The sequence below is a fragment of the Excalfactoria chinensis genome, chromosome 5 (assembly GCF_039878825.1).
Source record: "Excalfactoria chinensis isolate bCotChi1 chromosome 5, bCotChi1.hap2, whole genome shotgun sequence".
Classification (NCBI taxonomy): Eukaryota; Metazoa; Chordata; class Aves; order Galliformes; family Phasianidae; genus Excalfactoria; species Excalfactoria chinensis.
The window spans coordinates 3,501,232-3,520,880 of NC_092829.1; the positions used below are offsets into that span (position 1 = coordinate 3,501,232).

General features: G+C 46.0%; 1 protein-coding gene across 1 annotated transcript in view; it reads left to right on the forward strand.

Annotated features, from left to right (window-relative positions):
* Positions 1-1,637: 1,637 nt before the first annotated feature.
* Positions 1,638-19,649, forward strand: part of PELI2 (pellino E3 ubiquitin protein ligase family member 2) — a 58,159-nt gene continuing 40,147 nt past the window's right edge. The window contains exon 1 of the mRNA XM_072338794.1: positions 1,638-1,911. Within this exon, the coding sequence (XP_072194895.1) occupies positions 1,835-1,911 (77 nt within the window). The 5' untranslated portion in view covers positions 1,638-1,834. The remainder of the gene's footprint in view (positions 1,912-19,649) is intronic.

The following is a 19,649-nucleotide window of genomic DNA, read 5'->3' on the forward strand; positions in this document are numbered from 1 at the left end:
TCAGCTTCGTGTGCAACACAAGCCAGAGATACAACAGCAAGTTATGTCTTTCAGTACTTTTTATACATTTCAAGCTCAGTCCCTAAGCCCCGATTCATGAAAGCACTGAAGTATTTACTCTGAGCCCAGCACATCTGTAAGCACTTTGCTGAATTACAGCCTTATTAATCTTCCTGTATTTAAAATATTTCTTTTTATGACATATTAAAAACAACTGGGTATGCACGGTTTCTTCGTGTTCGGGATTCTTCTTCTGATTTTAATGCCCTCCTGGCTTTGCTGGATATTCCTCCTGAAAGCTTCACCTTGGCCAGGAAGCTGCTGTGATAAAGCTGGGGGATGCTCCCCAATAAAGGTGCCACGTGGAGACATTCTGAAGGCGAGAACATAAGATATTTTGAGCTCGTGGACAGCAGAAAATGCTGTAAACCCAAGTGATCCAGGGCTTTGGGGCTTACAGGAAGCCTGAGCTAAGAACTGTGTCGGAGCACCTCTTGGAAGACAACTTAAGTTTGTTTATGCCGTGTGAAAGCAAAGCAAAGGACTTGTATTCGGGGGGAGAAGGGGGAGAACTTAAAGAGGATGCAGCCAGGAGGTTTGTTTTTCTCACTGTTTTCCAGGCTGTATTTGTTTTCTTTGACAGTGACTTACAGCTCGGCTTTCTTTTCTATTTTGTTAGGGCGATAAAGAAGATAAATCCGTAATAATTCAGCACACTGTCTTTAATAAAAACCTTGTCTTCTTCGCACAGCCCCTGGGAAGATCTCCATTCTACAGCCCTGTGAGATTGGCTGGCTTTTTCCATTTCACCTCTTCACCAGGAACGGCAGATAAATAGCATTGCTGTGCAAATTAATAGCTATAAATGGGATTTCAGCCATGGGAAAGCTCCGGGCCCACTCCTGCTCTCTAACCAGGGGAGATTTGGGGTGAAGACTACAATGACTTTTCCTTGCTTTGTAACAGGCTCCTGGTGCAGGGAGCTCGAGCCTGGCTGTGTGGGTACCATTTTGGGGGCTATATAAGTACACTGCAGGTTTGCTGCTGGGTTTGGAAGGAACAGAAGGAAGGCTGCGCTGAGGGCAGCTGAGCTGTGAGCAGCACAGAAAGTCTGGGTTTATTGCCTTTTTAGCAGGGATGTTAAGTCCACAGAAAGGGTTTATTGCCTTTCCAGCCTGGTTTGGTGCTGCTTGAGACCTGCTGGGGCCTGGGCCGTGCTCTGTGGCCTCGAGGCCTGACCCATAGCACTGAACCCGGGATGGCCTGAGGTGTCCCGCAGTGAGGTGAGCCAGGCGCTGCGGGGAACTGCAGCCTCTAGGCCCACGGGTGGGTGACACAACCCCATCAGCCCCACAGAGATCCAGACCCACGGGTTATCCAGACGCACACGTGAGCTCCAAATCAGCTCCCTCCACCGTCTGTTAATCCCGGACAGCCTCCCTTGGAGACTCACTCCCACTTCCCCCCGCAGTCCCACCTCCGTTAACTCTCAGCGCGGCCCCTTTAAGAGCGGCCCCGTCCCCTTTACTCTATGTTTACATAACATAGCCGGGCCGTACCACGCACGGCCAGAGGAGAGGGGGAGCGCGGCGAGGCGAAGGGGCGGCGCTGGCGGGGGGCGCCCCCTCCGCAGGCGGTGAACGAGAGCGGGGCGAGGGCGCCGCTTGACTCCTCCCCACCCCCTCTCCCCCCCCCCGCCGGCAGAACTTGGTACGCCCCTCGGAGTGTAGTGTCCGCGGTCGGGCAGCTGCCGGCTCAGTGCGGGGCGCAGCGCGGAGCCCGCTCTGGAGCTGCGCCCTTGTGCTGGGTGAGCTCGGCGGCGGCGGCCGGCCCGATGTTTTCCCCCAGCCAGGAGGAGCACTGCGCCCCGAACAAGGAGCCCGTCAAGTACGGGGAGCTGGTGGTGCTGGGGTGAGCGCTGCGGTCGGGCCGTCCTGACGGGGTGGGTTGGTGGGGGGGGAAAGGAGGAGGAGGAGAAGAAGAGGGGGAAGGGGCTCCGTGGCTTCCAATGGAAGTAAGTCCATGAAGGCGAAGCTGTCCGCGTCCAACTAAACCTCATTAAGAGCGTGAAAATGGAGGGGTAAGCCGGGCCGTGCCCATGGTGCGGTGTAACGCCGTCTCACGTCGGGTCTTTAATGAACATCGGAGCGGGTCGAGCTGCTGTTGTGCCGCGGAGGTTTTATTTCTTGTGCGCAGCTGGCAGCGTTTTCCTTGCTGTTGCTCGACTATTTTTAGCTGCGGCTGTAAAGTCCAGAAGTACGGCGGCGTGTTTGGGCTCTGACCTGAACGTCTGCTGTTCGGATGGAAACGCATCGATCTCCGCTTAACCAAGGTCCCGGTTCTCGGTGCCGAGCGTTGTAAACGCCGATCGGATGATCTAAAACTTGGCGTGGGTTTGGGCTGTTAAGGGAAACACGCAGCTTGTGCTTGGAGTGCGGGTGGGAAGGAGAGCCGGGCTGCGGGCTGAGCTGCGTGCCTTTATGGGCAGCGCTGGTGCGGGGTGCCGCGGTTCCAACGCGTTGTGATGGAGAGGTGACAGACGGGGGCAATGAGGTGACTTTGCTAATGACGTTTGTGTAAAGAGCCGTTGAACGCTGTGCGAGCCGATGTCACCTTTCCTATGGGGTGTTTTAACGTGTAGTGCTGTGATTAATCATCAAATCGCAGCATGGCCTGGGTTGAAAACGACCCCAATGCTGATCCGGTTTCAACCCCCTGCTATGTTCAGGGTGGCCAACCAGAGCCAGCCCAGAGCCACATCCAGCCTGGGTAACACAAACTTACTCTGTTTTCTTCTTTGGTGACTCAACGTTTGCGACTAGAAATTCTCAGCACAGAGCAAGCATCTGTTGGGCAGTGTTAAAAATACATGGATTAATACCTGCCTTGTATTAAAAAGCACGCAATCTGGAGTTCGCTGCAATTAAGGCGGTGTAAATCTGCTCTCTTTGGAGTGAAATGGAGGTCTGTAAGATGCAGAAGCCTGGCACTGCAGCTCGTGTCATTGCTGCTTGATTTAAATGGTTACAGTGACCTCACAGCTAATTTTAAGAAGTTGTTTTTGAGATCCCACATAGCTCTGAGAAAGAAGGGAGGAAGAAAAGCGACATAGGAATCATTCGTCAGCATCCAAACCTGTCTTGAGCTACAAGACTTGTAAATTAGATGCAGAGAATGGTGAATGAAGGACTTGGCCTACCCGGTGAACTGCTGAGAGCTTTCTTTTTGATATGATAGAACTTTTGTCTTTTGGACAGGGAGGTGGCTGTCCTCTACTCTGCCCTTGTGAGGCCCCACCTGGTGTACTGTGTCTAAGTCTGGGGCACCCAATACAAGAGAGACAGGGAGCTGTTGGAGAGGGCCCAGAGGAAGGCCGCAAAGATGATCAGAAGGCTGGAGCATCTCCCCTACACAGACAGGCTGTGGGGTGACTTCATTGCAGCCTTGCAGTACCCAAAGGGAGCCTACAGGCAGGAGGGAGTCAACTCTTTGAAAGGGTAGATAGCAGCAGGACAAGGGGAAAAGGTTTGAAGTTGAAGAAGGGAAGATTTAGGTTGATGTCAGGGGGAAGTTCTTTACTATGAGAGCAGTGAGGTGCTGGAACAGCTGCCCAGAGAGGCTGTGGATGCCCCGTCCATCCCTGGAGATGTTCAAGGCCAGGTTGGATGGGGCCCTGGGCAGCCTGGGCTGGTGTTCAATGTGGAGGTTGGTGGCCCTGCCTGTGGTGGGGGGTTGGAGCTTCATGATCCTTGAGGTCCCTTCCAACCCAAGCCAGTCTATCATTCTTTTGCTCCTGCTCTGGCTTAGTAGTATTGCAGTGGGCCTTTTCTGTGCGTGGTGTTAACATCAAGGGAAGTGTGTCCCCTTGGCAGAAGGTGGTGGTTCTCCCACCAGAACATGAAGCTGTGTTCTGCAGGGAGCTTGGCTGCTCGTCTGCAAGTGTTGTGGCAGTTCTTGTTTGATTACGGGTTTCTTGAGATTTACGTAATCTGTGTTGTAGTGAGCAAAAGCAGTTTATATAAATCAAGGCAGACAGGTCAAGATGGCTGGTAAAGAAGAGATCATCTGGTTGGGTACATCTGCTCCTAACATCATCTGTTTGCAGAGGGCTGTGGATTCTTTTGATGTGGTAGGATCCGTAGTCTTTCTTTTTCTTAAAGCCTTTATTTGAGGTCCCTTCAGAGCACTGTTCCATTAAATGCTTTGTGGAACATGGGGCTGGAGGGAGTTGTGAAGGAGAAGCTGAATGCAGTAGCAAACACCTCTATAAGGCATTGGGGTATTTAATGAACTGGTTGGCTGGTCTGGTGGCTGCTCTCATACAGAGCTGTATGGGGTCAGAAAACCAAACCAACCCCTTGAGGGGACTGCAGACTTTTCCACTATTCAGTGGTGTCAGTGAGCTGTTAACTTTTCAGATGATAAGATCATAGGATGGTTTGGGTTGGAAGGGACCTTTAAGACCATCCAGTTCCAGCCCCCTGCTATAGGCAAGGATTCCTCCCTCTGGACCTGGTTGCTCATAGCCTCATCCAGCCTGGCCTTGAAAAGGTGGTGTGAGCTGATAGAGGAATAGCAGGGAAGTGTGGTTTTAAAGGCAGAGATTTCTAGTAACAGAAGGATTTTGGCCCTGATGTTAGAGAAGCAATTCAGTATAGAATCCTTCGAGTTAGAAGGACCAGATGGCCTTTAGGAGTCCCAGCTTCCCACCACTAACACCTTGCTGCCAGGTTAATGAGGACCATTGGCCATCCTTCTGAACAGACGTGCTGTAGTTCTGCTTGAAGTGACTTTCTGAAGAAAATATAAGATCCTGATTCATGTTTATGGTGATAGATTCTGCTCTCAATTTGGGAAGCTGTCCTCATTGATGGACCGCTCTATACTATGAGCAATTCAGATCTAGAACACATCTTTGTGTTAATCTGAGACCTTTGTTTTTTAGACTCTTGTTTCTCATACAGGCTTTTTCTGGCTGCTCTGAGTTCCTCTTAATCACTACCTTCTTGATAGGCTAAATGAAGTTCTGTAAGTATTTCCTGTGTTTAAGCATCTTTCCAGTTGTTAAATGATCTGTTTTGGCTTTTCTTAGAACTCTTTTGTTCATCTCCTTGAACTGCACAGCAAGGGGGGCTGGTGCAATGTGCCAGTAACGCTGCTGAAGGCAGAAGCAGTGGAGCATCTGTGCTTGTCCTTGACATCTGTTTGCTTCTGCTTATGGGCTGAAGGCAGGGAGGGTCATCCTGGCTGTGCCATTCTGCTGGGGAATTACCTTGTGCTTATATGGATTTGCTGGTTGATACAAACCTAAGGCTTGTAGTGATCCTGTAACTTTCCACGCTGTATGATGTAGATGTGTTAGTGGAACTGCTTAGATGACTCTGGTTCTGCTTTGGGACCTGATTTTTAAGTGTGCATTAGGCTTCGTTTATGGGCTTGAGTGTTTTGCTTTGTGTCTGGTAGCAGTGGTTTCTGATGTCACTTAGGATTGTTTGGTTATTGTGCCATGTCTTACTTGTGGTTTATTTGTCCTCTGGTCAGCCAGGCAAGTGGAATTGAGGAAGATTTGGTTCAGCCTCTCAGCTTCATGCAGAAACTTGCTTTCAGGTGTACTGGGTGTTGCCCGGGTAGCTAAATCTCCTTTGTGTTGAGGATGCTTTGTATTGTATCAGCAGGTACACTTGGTGTTTACTTTCCACTCTGCCGTGAGGTCAGCAGTGAAAAGTTTATGTTGTGCTTGTCCCAAACTGAAACCTTGAGGGACAGGGATGGGAATGGCAGCATAGACAGCATCCTTTTTGCTTCTGTTGCTGAAATATGCATTTCTGTGTTGAAGGGGCTCCTCTTCTATATGTTTTTTCCCCCTTTTTGACAAGATGCTGCTCAGATTTGTCTCCCTTTAAGCAGAAGCTAGGATGTTCCACCAGCTCCATCTCTCTGTCTCCTCTACTACTCCCAGGCTATTTTTGCTGAAGCTCCTTGTATTCTCTTAGCAAGAGAGAGTCTGGTCACCCTGATTTAGATGAGAAGTTATTTCTGTACCTTCATAAATGTCTTGTCACTTGTACCAGGGCTCACTTTGTGTATTTGCTGTATAACAGGTCTTGGCCTCAGTGAGGTGTGTAACTCTCTTCTTCAGTTGGTGGTTACTTGTCAGCTCTTGCTTGTTAGTGACAGTTCTCATTTTATTAGCACGTGATATAAAATATGGGCTTTGGACAGCTACTGGTGTAGCTTTCTGCAGGTTATTACTGAGTCTGTGTGCTCTACAGATACTTTGAAGGGACCATTTTGTAAGTAACGTTTGGAATTAGATTCTTTTAATCCTATTTCTTAGTGGCTTAGAACAGGTCTTGGTCCTTGCACTAAGTAAGCAGCACAGCTGAGAGCAGGAGGGGCTCCCAGGGCTGTAGATGAGCTTGTTGGGTGAGGGGTGTATGGCTACAGGAGGACCTCATTACACTCCCCAATCAATTGTGCCCCTTCTATAGCATCACTTCAGCATTCAGCCTTGTAATGTGACAGCAAGTGCTATCTCACAGGGTCTTTGTGTCCTGCTGATGGCTGTACAATACACACTACAGCAGTAGCAGAAACATTCCAAGTCTTTGGATGCTTCTTACTGAAGGGCAGAAGAATGTGGGGTTTTAATACGAATGTGTTCTGAGTGCTGTGTGAACAAAGTGATGGTAGGTTTGCTTTGCTGTGATTAATAGAACTTCTGTTCCTAAATAGAGGGGCTTTCTGAGCAGTGTGTGCAAATAGCAGCAGTTAAGTTTTGTTCAGTTCCTCCAGGGCCGGACTGTGAAGTCCCATGAGATCAGCCTGCAGCTGCTTAATAGTGGCAGCTATTAGGTCAGGGTGAAGAGAGGGAAGTTGAGCTAAAAGCTTTCCTCTGTTTCACAACAGGCTGTATAGGTGACATAGATTATAACCAACGGTTGTATAAGCGGGTGCAGGCAACATCTACAGTGAAAAACAAAGTAGCTTTGAGCTGAGCTTGATTAAGCCTGATATCAAAGCGCTGATTGCTGTGGACTTGTTAGGCACACTTCTGTCAGCAGCAGCTTGTGCCTCTGATGGGCAGGGAGACAGGGAGCCGCATCTTGTGCTTCTGGAAGTGATTTACTTCAGCTGAGAGATCTTTTTCTTTCCCTTCCATTGAACAATATCATCTTTACTGTAGGACTTAAGTACACTGTATATCCTGACCTCATACTCATCTGTCACATTTTATTGCTTACATTAACGATAATATAGCTGCGTTACTGACCGTAGCAGTTAATTGTGTTAAGCGGAGACAAAAGCAGCCGGTTGCATAGAGAGACAAGAAAAAAAACTTGCTTCAAATGTCGGTTTATTGTGCTGCCTTTGCAAATGAATGGGGACAGGCAAGGAAACAAAGACAGCTGATGGTGTGTTTAAAGAAGGAGAAGGTCAAGAAGTATTACACTTCTGCCTCTGAGTACTGTAACGTTAACTAACTCCTGTTGCAAAACGCTCCCTTACATTGAAGGAAATGAGGACAAAGGAGAAACTCCGGCATAATCTTTTTTTTTCCTTATTGATTCCACACTGCTTTTTTAGAAAGCAATCTTTACGCTCAGCTGTACCGATGTGGTTAGTAGGCTTTCAGGTTACTCTTCACCTTGAAATATGTACGCTGTTTTCATTTTAGGAGCCAGTAAATTGATAAATGGTCATGAAAGAACTTAACCAAAGCCATCCGGTCTGGAGAATAATGCTTAATAAATAGGTAAGCTTCAGACATATGGGGCGCATCCTCTTAGGGCGTATAAATGTCAGGGACAAAGTGGTACTGACTGTGAAGACAATTAGTCACTATATGAAAGTAAACAAAACAAACTGAAGCATCTAGAAGCTTCAATCTCCTCTCGTGTGTTGCAAATAAACTGGAGACCAAACGTGCCAACTCTCTAGCACGTGCCTTTAGGAAGAGTGAAAGAACTGTTTAGTCTAGACACCGAAGTTAATGGGCTGAAACTCTGATATAAGCACAGCTGTATTTCTTCACATGGAGCAGCGTGATTTTACTTTGTTGGTGACTGATTTAGTAACGGTGTAGCCTTTGAAACAGGAGTCATGTGCGTGTGTGCTTCTTTATAGGAAAGGCTGAACCGGTCGAAAGATATTAAAGCTGTAGTTTGTGCTTCCTGTGGCAGGATGCTGTCCATCTATGTGGATCACCGTGGTGTTTTTTTAATGGAACACTGACTAATAAATCAGTGTTGCTGTGCTTCCAATCTGACTTCCTTCTAGTCTGCATTGGATCCCTGAGGGCAAGCAGCTGTGAAACTCAGCCTTTGGGTTCAGAAACGAGTTTGGCACTGAAGAGGAATCTTTCAGTCTGGATGTGTTTTGTTATCTCATAGCAATTGTCCTTACCTCTGTGCTAACCAACATGGAAGTTGTTTGAATGGCTAGAGTTGAAAGGGATCTTAAAGCCCATTAACCCCTGCTATGGGCTGGGTCCCATACAACCCTCCAACCCTGAGATCAGGCTTTCTGGACCCATCTATGGTGGGGATGGGACACCTGTGGCTTTTTTGGCAGTCTGTGCCAGGGCCTCATTGCCCTCTGGGTAAAGATTGTCTCCTAATATCAAACCTAAATCTCTCCTCTCTTAGTTTAAGGCCATTCTCCCTCATTCTATCACTGTCAGCCCATATAAGAAGTCAGTCTTCTTTCTGTTTATCTCCCTTTAAGCACTGGAAGTTTACACTGAGTTCACCCCAGAGCCTTTTCTTCCCCATACTGAACGAGTTTGGCTCTTTCAGCCTGTGTTTGTAGGAGAGTTGCTCCAGTTCTCTAAGCTAAGCATCTTCACTGCCTCTTCTAGACCCACTCCAACATCTCTGCCTCTTTCTTGTGCTGTGGACCCCAGACCTGGATGCAGTGCTTCAAATGGGGGCTCATGAGGGCAGAGCAGAGGGAGTCAATCCCCTCCCTGCCCTGCTGATCACCCCTCTGTTGATGCAGCCCAGAACACAGTTAGCCTTCCGGGCTGTAAGTGCACACTGCTGGCTCACGTTCAGCTTGTCATCCACTGGAACCCTGAAGTCCTTCTCTGTAGGGCTGCTCTCCCAGTCTGTGTATGTTTGGAACTTAAGTGCTGACTCAAGTGCAACACTTTACGCTCACACATAAGTGTTCCCAAATCTGATTCTGATGGCAGGTTTCATTAAGTGGGCTATCAATACCTCCAACTTTTTTTTTGCTAAAACATACCAGCGAATTAAGCAAATTGATCTTAGGGCAGATCAAGAGGATGCGAACTTAATTTGACACAAGCAGCTGAGTAACTCCTTCCATCAGAGCTGAATCTGAGAAGGAAGTTTGGCAATAGCCGAACAGATCGGTTTTGCATGGCTTTTTTTAACTCCTTTTTTTGTCTTTAGCTTATCTTCATGGGACCCAAGGAAAGTCTGAAAGATGAGAGGCCCCTTCAGATGGCCCAGCTGCCCAGGGGACAGCATCTGTGCAAGCTGCAATGCTATGGTCTTATGGACCATGGTGGGATTTCTCTTAAGATGCCTTGATCAGGCTGCTGGGCTGCAAAGCATGAGCTGCTCACTTGTTTTTAGGGATATATACTTGTTTTTTCCCCCCAAATGTTTCCAGAAGGTTTTCTTCTATATCCATGTCTGGAGGTGAACCCCTGCACCCATTTAAATACTAACAGAGCTTTCCCCAAAGCACTTGTAAATGTGTTCCTTGTTTTTTCTCCAGGAGGTAAATAAGCCTTTCCCCCCCACCCCCCCCCCAGTGTTTTCACAATCTCTTTGCTATCAGAGCAGAGGAGCTTTAATGTTTGACTTCTGTTTTGTGCCTTACTTTCAGCATTGGAGAGCAAAATGCTGTTATGCTTCTGGCTCAGCCCTGCTTTATCTCTTTGGTTGCACAATCGCATTTCCAGCTGTAATGCTTGCAGTTAAACTAGATATATAGCACTCAAGTTGTGAGTTTCCAGTATGCAGAGGCTGGTGTAATATAGCAAATACCTTTCCATTTAAGGAATCAGGAAGACTACAAAATAGAAAGTACAGTACCTTTTGGAAGCATAGCTGGAGTTGAAGCGATTAGCGGGGTTTAAGTCAAGCTCAAGGTTTGCTATATGCAATGTGACTTCAGGAATTGGCCTCAGATCATGTACTGCTGCTTTGCACCTTAGGCCAGTCTTCTCCAAGAAGTTTGTATTAAAGACTGACCTACTGGAAATCTCTCGGCGATGTGTAAAATAATACTTTGTTAAACGGTAAGCAGATCTTTCTGCGGCAAAAAGTGATTTGTTCATTTTTCCTCTGGGCATTCTGTAGCCAGTGCAGGCAGGAAGGAAGGAACTGGATTTGGGGTTGGCTGGATTCCAGATGCAGGCTCTATTCAGAACCCAGCCAGAAAAGAATATTGGCTGACTTGTAAGTGTTGGGCAGAGATGGCAATTGAGAAGAAACAGCCGTCTCGGTTTTGTGAACCGGTGAAGTTTGCTATGAACGTGTCTCGTGGTTTAAAAAGTGAGGTGCTCTGTGCTGTGTGGGGTTGGAGAAGTGCGTTAAGAATCAGTTTGTCGTGCATAAGTCAAGGGGGAAAAACAGTTGAGTTCCCTGCTCATCCAGTTCCAACCCCTGCTGTGTGCAGGGTCACCAACCAGCAGCCCAGGCTGCCCAGAGCCACATCCAGCCTGGCCTTGAATGCCTGCAGGGATGGGGCATCCACAGCCTCCTTGGGCAACCTGTTCCAGTGCAAACCACCCTCTGTGTGGGGAAAAAGCCTGTGAGCATTTAGGTGCAATGGGACAGACTGTTCAAGGGTCTGATGCCTCCTTTAGCCTGTGATGGGCAGACGTGGGGTAGGGGCAGGATCAGGATGCTGACCCAGACAGATGGAGGCAGTGTGTGAGGTGGCTGCTGTTCCCCTGCTGCTGAGGCAGCCTCATTGCTGGAGGACACCACATCCTCAATCTGCTGGCACTATTAGCTCTGCGTTGCAGTCGTTTTCCATCTGCCTCTGATGAATACTCAGTGATTTACTGAAAGAGGTAGTGGCAGGTGAGGCTGTAGTCTGTAACTGGAAATGAAGGATGTCATTGAACTGATTTTTATTCCACAGCCTCTCAATGCTGTTTGTGCTCTATTGAGGAGACTCTGTGACATAAATCAGCCCCCCACTCCCCCTGCTTTGTTAGACATCAGGGAATCCACGTGACCGTGATTGCCTCGCAGCTGCAGAAGTTGTTCAATTGGAGCTGTCACCTTCGTAGACAAAGAAGGGATCCAACTGCAAGTCATGTTGCCCAGAGGAAATCATGCTTTGCTGGCTCTTTAGCTTATGAAATTCCTTGCTTTTGATTCTTCTTTTTGTCACTACCGTGGCTTCACCTGTACTGCTTGTAATGATTGTGCAATGTCAGCCTTGAGTGAATGGGAACAAACACAGATGTGCTGTCGCTGTAGCAAACTAGAGTGAGGAGGTCTGGGTACAGAAGTGCTGTGATCCCTGCAGGCAGCCTGGGCTGTGCCTTAACGTGTGACCCAGGTGGCTGTGAAGGAAATCTGAGTATAGTAAGCATGTTCATTGCCTTGTAAATGGAAGGGAGCATAATGCCTTTGGGTGGGAATAGCTGGTAGTGAATAGGTTACTAGAAAAGCCTTAAATAAGTGTTGTGTGGTGACACACTGGAACAGGTTGCCCAAGGAGCCTGTGGATGCCCCATCCCTGCAGGCATTCAAGGCCAGGCTGGATGTGGCTCTGGGCAGCCTGGGCTGCTGGTTGGTGACCCTGCACACAGCATGGGGTTGGAATGGATGAGCACTGTGGGCCTTTGCAACACAGGCCATTCTATGATTGTCTCTATATAGAACAGAGTTACTGTGGTGGTGCATGCTTCTATGTCAGCTTTTCTCTGCTTTTTCAGTAGAAAAAAGTCTGGAAGAATCAGGGCGTCTGCTTTTCCTAGAAAACCAGCTTTTCAAAGGTGTTCTGAACACAGTCTGAAACTTTGTCTTGGGAATTCCTGATAACATCCCATCTAGTTCTGCAACCTCATAATTCTGCTTCTTGTGCATGAGCTCAGTTCAAAACCCAGATTGGTGTTTTGTGTTACTTAATATAAGCCCTTAGTTTTCCCGGAGGCCAGAAGTCACACTTTCCAAGTGGCTGTAAATCAGGCTGCAAATCCAGAAGGAGAAGCTTGTTTGGGATTTGCCCAGATGTGAATGTTTCTCTAGTAGACTTCAGTCTTACGTTAGAGTGGGTAGTTCCAAAAGATGCACTTGAAAGCTTTGGAGACTAATGATGTTAAAACAGGCTGATGCAATATATTTCTGTACCTTTTCATTACCATCTTCTTCTACCCCCTGAGGTGGTAGAGTGATGGCGTCTCTTACAGGAGACTTCTATGTAGTAGAAGCAAATGCCAAAGCTCTTTCCTCTGCTTTTGATAGAGCTGTAGAGGGAAGTAAAGTTATTAACAGGAACTTAACAGATAGGGTTCTACAAGTATAATGCCAGAGTACTGACAGGATTACACTGTTTTCTCCAATACATGCAACCTATTTAGGTAGGGAAGGGAGAAAAGGTGTACATATACATATGTTCTGCAGCTATCTAAACTTTTACAAGTATATGATTATATATAGCTACTTATATATGCATTTGTGCATCCTCATCTGTTAACGGAGCAGTGTGATGAGGCATTTGTTAGCATCATACACTCCCCTGTTAAGTTGAAAACAGCATCTTATGGCCTTGGTGTCCTGTTGGAATGTCAAGTATAAAAACTGGTGAGGGTGAAGGAATCTCCTGAGCCGGTCAGCTTAATGGATTACATGATTTCTGTACGTCTGAACTAGCTCTTGTCAGATGTGCTTTGCTGGGGAAGCTACTTCAAACTGCAGTCTCATCATCAGCTTTACTTGTACAGCTGCCTTTCCATTTGGCTTGCAAGTGCTGCTTCGAAGTCCTGTAATACTGTTTGGAATTATAGCCTGTACTTTGGGAGATAGTGCTTGAAACCGACCCTGTTTTCTTGGTTCAGTTTGATGCGTAGTGCTCCCTTGCCTTCAAAATCAAAGGAATCTAGATATTTAGAGACAAACATATGGTGTGGCTTGTTTTGTAAAGGCTAGTGAACAAGAATAGTACTGGTATGCTGACTGGCTGTGGGTACTGGCTGAGAAAAAGAGCTGGATTTCTGAAAGGGGGAGAAAAAGACTAAGAGAACTATGTGTGGTTTTAAACTTGGTTCCAGTTCTACAGACCACTGTGTCACTGCTGCACATTGCTTAATGTCTGTTGGAATGCGTAAGTGCAGGTTTCCTGAAGCTTCAGCTTGTGTGGGATAAGCCGAAACAGGCAGGATTCGCATTGATCCAGTGGGTTTCAGATAGTTCCTCTTAACCAGATTTAAAGAACAAACCTCTCCTGTAGGGTGTTTTTGTTGTTTGTTTTTTCTTAATAGGGTACATACGCATACTTATAGCAAAGAATGGGCTTTGCTCACTTCCTTTCTGGGTGTAGCACTGCACTGTTTCCTGGTGTTCTCTGGACTTGAGTGCTCTCTATTGAGTATTTTACCTCTGAGATCGCCTGTGTTCACAAAATGGATGTAAGTTTTCTTTCTCCATGCTTAATATTATCGGAAGGAGCCTAAAAAGATTCTTGTCATGCTTGAGTGTTTGAAAATGCTGTAAGTAACAGACCCTGGAACTACTTGTCTGTGCAATCACAAAGATATTCCAGCTGCTCGTATTTGGAGGAGAACTGAAATAATAAGACAGCTACCACTTCAGCTTATAAAAATGTGAACAGTCAAATAGTCCTTGATAGTGTGTTAAAGAAAGCACTTGGCAGCTGAGAAAATGATTGGAGTCGTGCGTTTGTTTTAATAGTCCAGATGATCCTTTGAATCCAATGCTTTGTTTTATCCCATAATGCTCGATGCGGTGAAGCTTCAGACATCACGTGGTGTTGGTCCTATTCATTCCTCAGATGATAGTTTGCTTTTTCACCTTCAAGGATGTATGAAGCTCAGGGAGGCAGGGCAGGTATGTCCCAGGATCTCTTGTCCCCTTGTGCTGTATGAGGTCTAGTTTGTTTTAGTTGTGAAACTCGCAGCTGTTTCTGATCTGCTATTTGAGAGGCCTATAAATTGTTTCCATATTGAAGCACGTGGATGCAAGTCTGCTGTGTTTTGGATGTGCAGTCTTCTGCTTTCCTCCAAACCCAGCTATGCATCGTGCTTTGCTTTGAATGAGACTGTGTTCATTGGGCTTGTTTGGAACGCAGCAAAAACTATTTGTATTCATTGTAACAAAATGCCGTATCTATTAATTTCAGTGGTGTTTGACTAGATTAGACTTAGTAACTGCTGTTCATCTGGGTGCTTTCTAATGTGAAAGATTTGGTGTTGGACAGGAGATTCTCTAAACATGGTGCTTTGAGCTCTTGTAGCTAGTGGAGAAGCGTGCTTTGAAATGAACTGAATTAGTTTGTGCCCTGTGTTTTGCTGTAGCATTGTTGGTTTGATGCTCTGGTGAATGGTTTTAGTTGACAGCTTTGGGCTTAAAGCATGGAACAGAATTGCCTCCTTGTTAAACCAGGGCTGGGTGGTAGCGGGGAGGTGCTGGAAATAGGGATTGTTGAGGAAGTCATTACGTGGAAATACTGATTCTCTTACCCTTTGCTTTCCAAAAAGAAAACCTTTTGCATTCAAATGCTCTTGTAATGTATTACTTATGTTAGATTTGGATAATAGCATCTTAAATATTTATGCTCTTCTGCGGTGTGTCTTCTTTCATTTAAAGGTAGCTGCTCTTTTTCCCTATTAATCAAGTGATTGTGGATGGCTTCTGAGAAGTGTATGTTGTGGGTGTGACTACACTCATGCCTGTTTCTGGCTGTAGTGTTTAACTGGGATGTCTGTATGGGTTTTCAGCTAATAAGTTGTTTGAAACTGTCAGGCTGCTTTAATTGAAGCTCATCCCGAGGCTCTGGTAGTCCACATCAGCATGCTTGTGAGGTGTGTGAGCATTTAATCAAACTCCTGTGCTGTCTGTGTAGGTGTCATACAGAAGCCTGTGCAGTAAATACCTTCCATTGCTGCTTCTTGAAATGCAGTATTCCCTGTGGTCAATAACACGTGTGGTTGGAGATTTTTCTTTTAGTATTTAAACCAGGGCTATAATGTCAGTTTTCTACAGGAGCTTAGGTCTTGCAGAGGCCACGGCAGCAGTCTTCTGCCTTTGCTTTCACAAGAGTAAAAGTATTTGGGACAAATAGCAAACCATGTGCAAGCAAAACTTGGTCAGAGTGATAAGAGGTTTCTGTGTTAAGATCCCTCTCCTGCAGAAGGAATGTCGGGTGGCTTGCATGAGCCTCAAAGCCAGGTTTCTGATGGGATCCTGCCTTCATATGTTACAAGAAGCTGCAGTGATGAAGCACCACTCCTGCACTCCTTGCTTGGAGGCACTCTGCTCTTACCTTCTTCTGTATTTACTTGCTCTGTGGGATTCTTTCCCATATCAGTGTGTGGGAGAGTAACAGAGGGGCTTGGGAATTTGGAAGGAAACTGGATGTGTAAGAACTGCTTTTAATTTCCTTTATTCATACTGTGTGGTTAACATGGTATTTGCAAGCCAGTAGAATCTTTTCCTAGAAGTAGACATTTATATAGATAATGTGTATCCTCCTGGATTGCCTGTATTGTATAAGGACAACCTGCGAGAGGATGTCTAAATATTGTCCTAAATAAAACCAAACAGGTCTTTTAATTACGTTCTAGCTGCTACAGTTGCATAGTCTACCTGATGGTGAATGGGGATGTGTGGAGGAGCATTGGTCAAACAGCCAGCCTGTGAGTTAATGTGAACCACAGCATGGCAGCTCCTTGCATGGCAAATCAGGAGGAGAGCACAGCAGCCAAGAGCAGGTTCTGCCTCAGCCAGGAATGGGAACCAGCAGAACAAGTGGTTCTTTTACAGGATGGTGAAGGGGAAGCGAGGTCACTCCAAAGAACCCTGCTGCTTCACATGTGACTTCATGCAGTGTTTTCAGGAGATAAGGCTCGAGTTAATGTGTACCCTGGGAAGGAGGTTCTAGCGTATCTGATGTGTTGCAGGTGGCTTTGAGAGACTCTTTCCATGGTGTGAATAGCCACACTTGTTATCCTGATCTGTAAGAGAGGCTGGCTGTATCTGACTGTACAAACACAATAAGGCTGGCATATAGCTTTTAGTGAAGGTGTCTACTAAGATCTTAATGGTATCAGGAGCAATTGGGAGTTAATTCTGGAGTGTAGGAGAAGAGCATTTGTAAGGGTCCATATCTATACCAGGCTTTTCATATAGTCTGTTTGCCAAGTAAAATTATCTCTAGTCACTAGCAAGTTGTACCAACTCAGCCTTTACTCTGTTGGTCTACCCAACAGTTGGAGAAGCTACCAGGTTAGACTGCATTCCCTCTTTGAAGGCTCTGGGACCGTACAGGTGGCAGTAAATAAGGCAGCACTGCTAATGCATGATACTGGGAAAGAGAGGTTGTGGGGAGCCCACTAGGTGTTCTGAAAGCCCCAGAGAAGGGAATGCATTCTAAGGTGCTTACAGGTGTAAAATGGCTGCCCAAATGCAAGTTATAGGAACAAATAATTATCGTAGAGGGAGAAAAAGATGCTGATATAGCCACAACTAACTATACCAACATACCTTTCTCAGGGATGATCAAGCTCACAGATGCAAAACCATTGCCTTAATTGGGGAAAGAGATGAGATTATTTGGGACTTCCAGACTTGCTGGTTTGGATTTTCTTGCTCAACAGGAAGACTGTTTTGTTAACCTGTACTGCTGGAGTGGTGATCAGGAAGCACTTCTGCCTGGAGAGGTATCTTCATCAGCAGAAGACTCTGCTGTGAGTGTCCCTGCCCATTGCATGGAGTTGGGCTAGAAGATCTTTGGAGGTCCTTTCCAACTCAAATGACTCTATGAAGCAATATAGCATTTCTGTGTTCAAGGTGAACTTTTTGGGATGATAGAAGAAGGTACTGTTAAGAATGTCAAGTACCCTCAGTGGAATTACCTAATAGGAGTGGGAAGTTCATCTTTCTTGCAGTCAATATTGAAGCTGTTTGTGTTTTTATATAAGCTAGCATGTGGATTTGTTTTTTACCATTTAAGAGGAAGAAATTGGATGCTTCAGCAGAACAAGGCTTTCCAGCTACTTGGGGCTTTAGCCTATAGTTGTGAAAAACCTGGGGTTAGTTATTGCCAAGGCAAATAATATATCTTTAGACTTATAATGTTGTAGATATCATCATGTAGGCTTGCAATGCTGCCAAAGGAATTTTTCTCCCACCCCCTGTGCCATTTTTCCCTTGTTGCTGATATAAATGCTTCTGTGGCCTTGCAGTGAACCAGAGAGCAAGGCATTGATGTGGTTTAAACTAAATTTAAAGCATAAATCTGGTTTTATTTCCAGTGCCTGTGAACCAGGGAGAGAAGCTGCACTGGGGCAGGGACAAAATAGCAGATGAAGGGTGGGACTGTGCTTTTGGCAGCGGTGTTGGCCCACACTGGTTCAATGGTGGTAAAAAAGCACACTGTAAGGCCAGACTGACTTCTGGTATGTGCTGAGCATATACTACTGTGTGATACCAAATATGGCATCAGAATGTACTTAAAAGGGAAAAAAAATCACTCAGGTCTGACCTCATAATGAAAGCTGTCACTAATGCTTTTGTGGCTTTGTTGTTCAGTGCAGGAAAGTCGTGCTTTCTTCTTGTAAATTAGAGCCATTCTAACATCTGTTGCCTGTTCAAAGCTGAGTCTGTTGAGATGGAATGGTAGTCTGTGCATGGGATGGCCTCTGAGCACAGTGTCTGCAGTAGAGCTGTCAGTGATAGTGAGGAAAATGAAGTCAGGCTGTTCCTTTTTGGCCAGTGGGAGCATTACTGGTTGGTCTTGCTTTCCAGGCAACGCAACATCCACGCAAAGCAGAGGCTTCCCATGACATACCCCAACCCTGGGAAAAACTTCCTGGAGTTTGCATGTCATTGTATACCAAAATCCTCAACCGTCTGATGTAAATCTGTTGGAAACTGGCTTTGTTAGTTAGGGTGCCCATAAGAAATGCCAGCACCACTCCCTTATTTGCAAGGAATAGCGCTATCAACAGAGTTAGTTATCCTGAGAGGTTCCTAATGCTGGTTGTCCCAGTGCTGCTGCCTCCAAGAGATGCTTGCGTACCAGGCTGCATCTGTTGGCTGTGGGGTGAGATGGCTCCAATCTGATGTTATTTCCCTCCCTGTGAAACACAGGAATACCTTGTGATTGTCCTATTGCTTTTCACCGGTGTCAGATCAGAGTAAAACTTAAGAGTCTGTAATTAGTTCTTACTATTTGTTATGCATACCCAAATCCTCCATCCCTTTCGTATAAAGGGAATCTAGAAATTGGCACAAAGGAAACCTTGCTGTGAAAACTTGTCAGTGCTGATCAGGATGGATGAATTAAGCTTTCATTTTGCTTGCGTTTCCTTCCTCTTTAGTTTCCAAAAGGCCTTTAACCTTGCGTGGCTTCTTTCTTTTCTTGTTTAAAACTGATTAAATCCTAGACAAGGAGGGGTGGGAGAAAAATCCCTGTGGTGAAATCAAGTGGCCTTTACAGCTGATTGTTCTGTGGCCATGAGAAAAGCCAAACAAGAGAACCCTGCCAAGTCTGGTTTTAATTTTCAGCAAAACTGCATAAAATCAGGACTGCTTAACTATGGTACCAGCCCAGCAGATGTAATTGCAAAGTGTAGAGCCAGTAATGAAGCTACCCATGTGATTTCTTCAGGAGTTATTGGTTTCTTGGGTTTTTCAAGCACAAATCCATGCAGGAGGAATGTTGTCCTTAGGAAAGGTAAAACTTGCAGGTGTAATCATAGTAATGGTGTCACTGAAAGATAGTATGTAAAATCGCCGAATGGCCTGGGTTGCAAAGGCCCACAGTGCTCATCCAGCTCCAACCCCCTGCTGTGTGCAGGGTCACCAACCAGCAGCCCAGACTGCCCAGAGCCACATCCAGCCTGGCCTTGAATGCCTGCAGGGATGGGGCATCCACAGCCTCCTTGGGCAACCTGTTCCAGTGCGTCACCACCCTCTGGGTGGAAAAACTTCCTCCTAATATCCAACCTAAACCTCCTCTGTCTCGGTATCCAAGAAGACTGGAGCTGCAGAATCAAATCACTCACACATTGAAGGCTTGTATTCATTACTTGTGGATCACATGAATATATTTTTCTATGAATCAGTCTTTTGGGATAAGGATCAGCTGTGTTAACTGAGCTCTGCTCTTCCTGCATAGAGTTAATAGGTTTCCAAAACCAAATAGGCTTGGTGTGAACTAAGTGGTTTGTTTCTATTTCTTTTTGCTGTGCTGGGGAATCTTTCTAAATATTCCAGAGAGAAACAACGATCTTCCCTGTGAAAACAGGAGTGGGAGAACAAGTTGAGCTGTAACCCAGCCCAAAGCTCTGAATTTCTCATGGCTCTCTGGGATTCTTTATCAAAAACAGTCCTCACGTCTGGTTTTACATTTGAGAGCACTTAAATTTGAGACCATAATCTCAAATCTGTTACCTGCTTAGGAATGTTGAG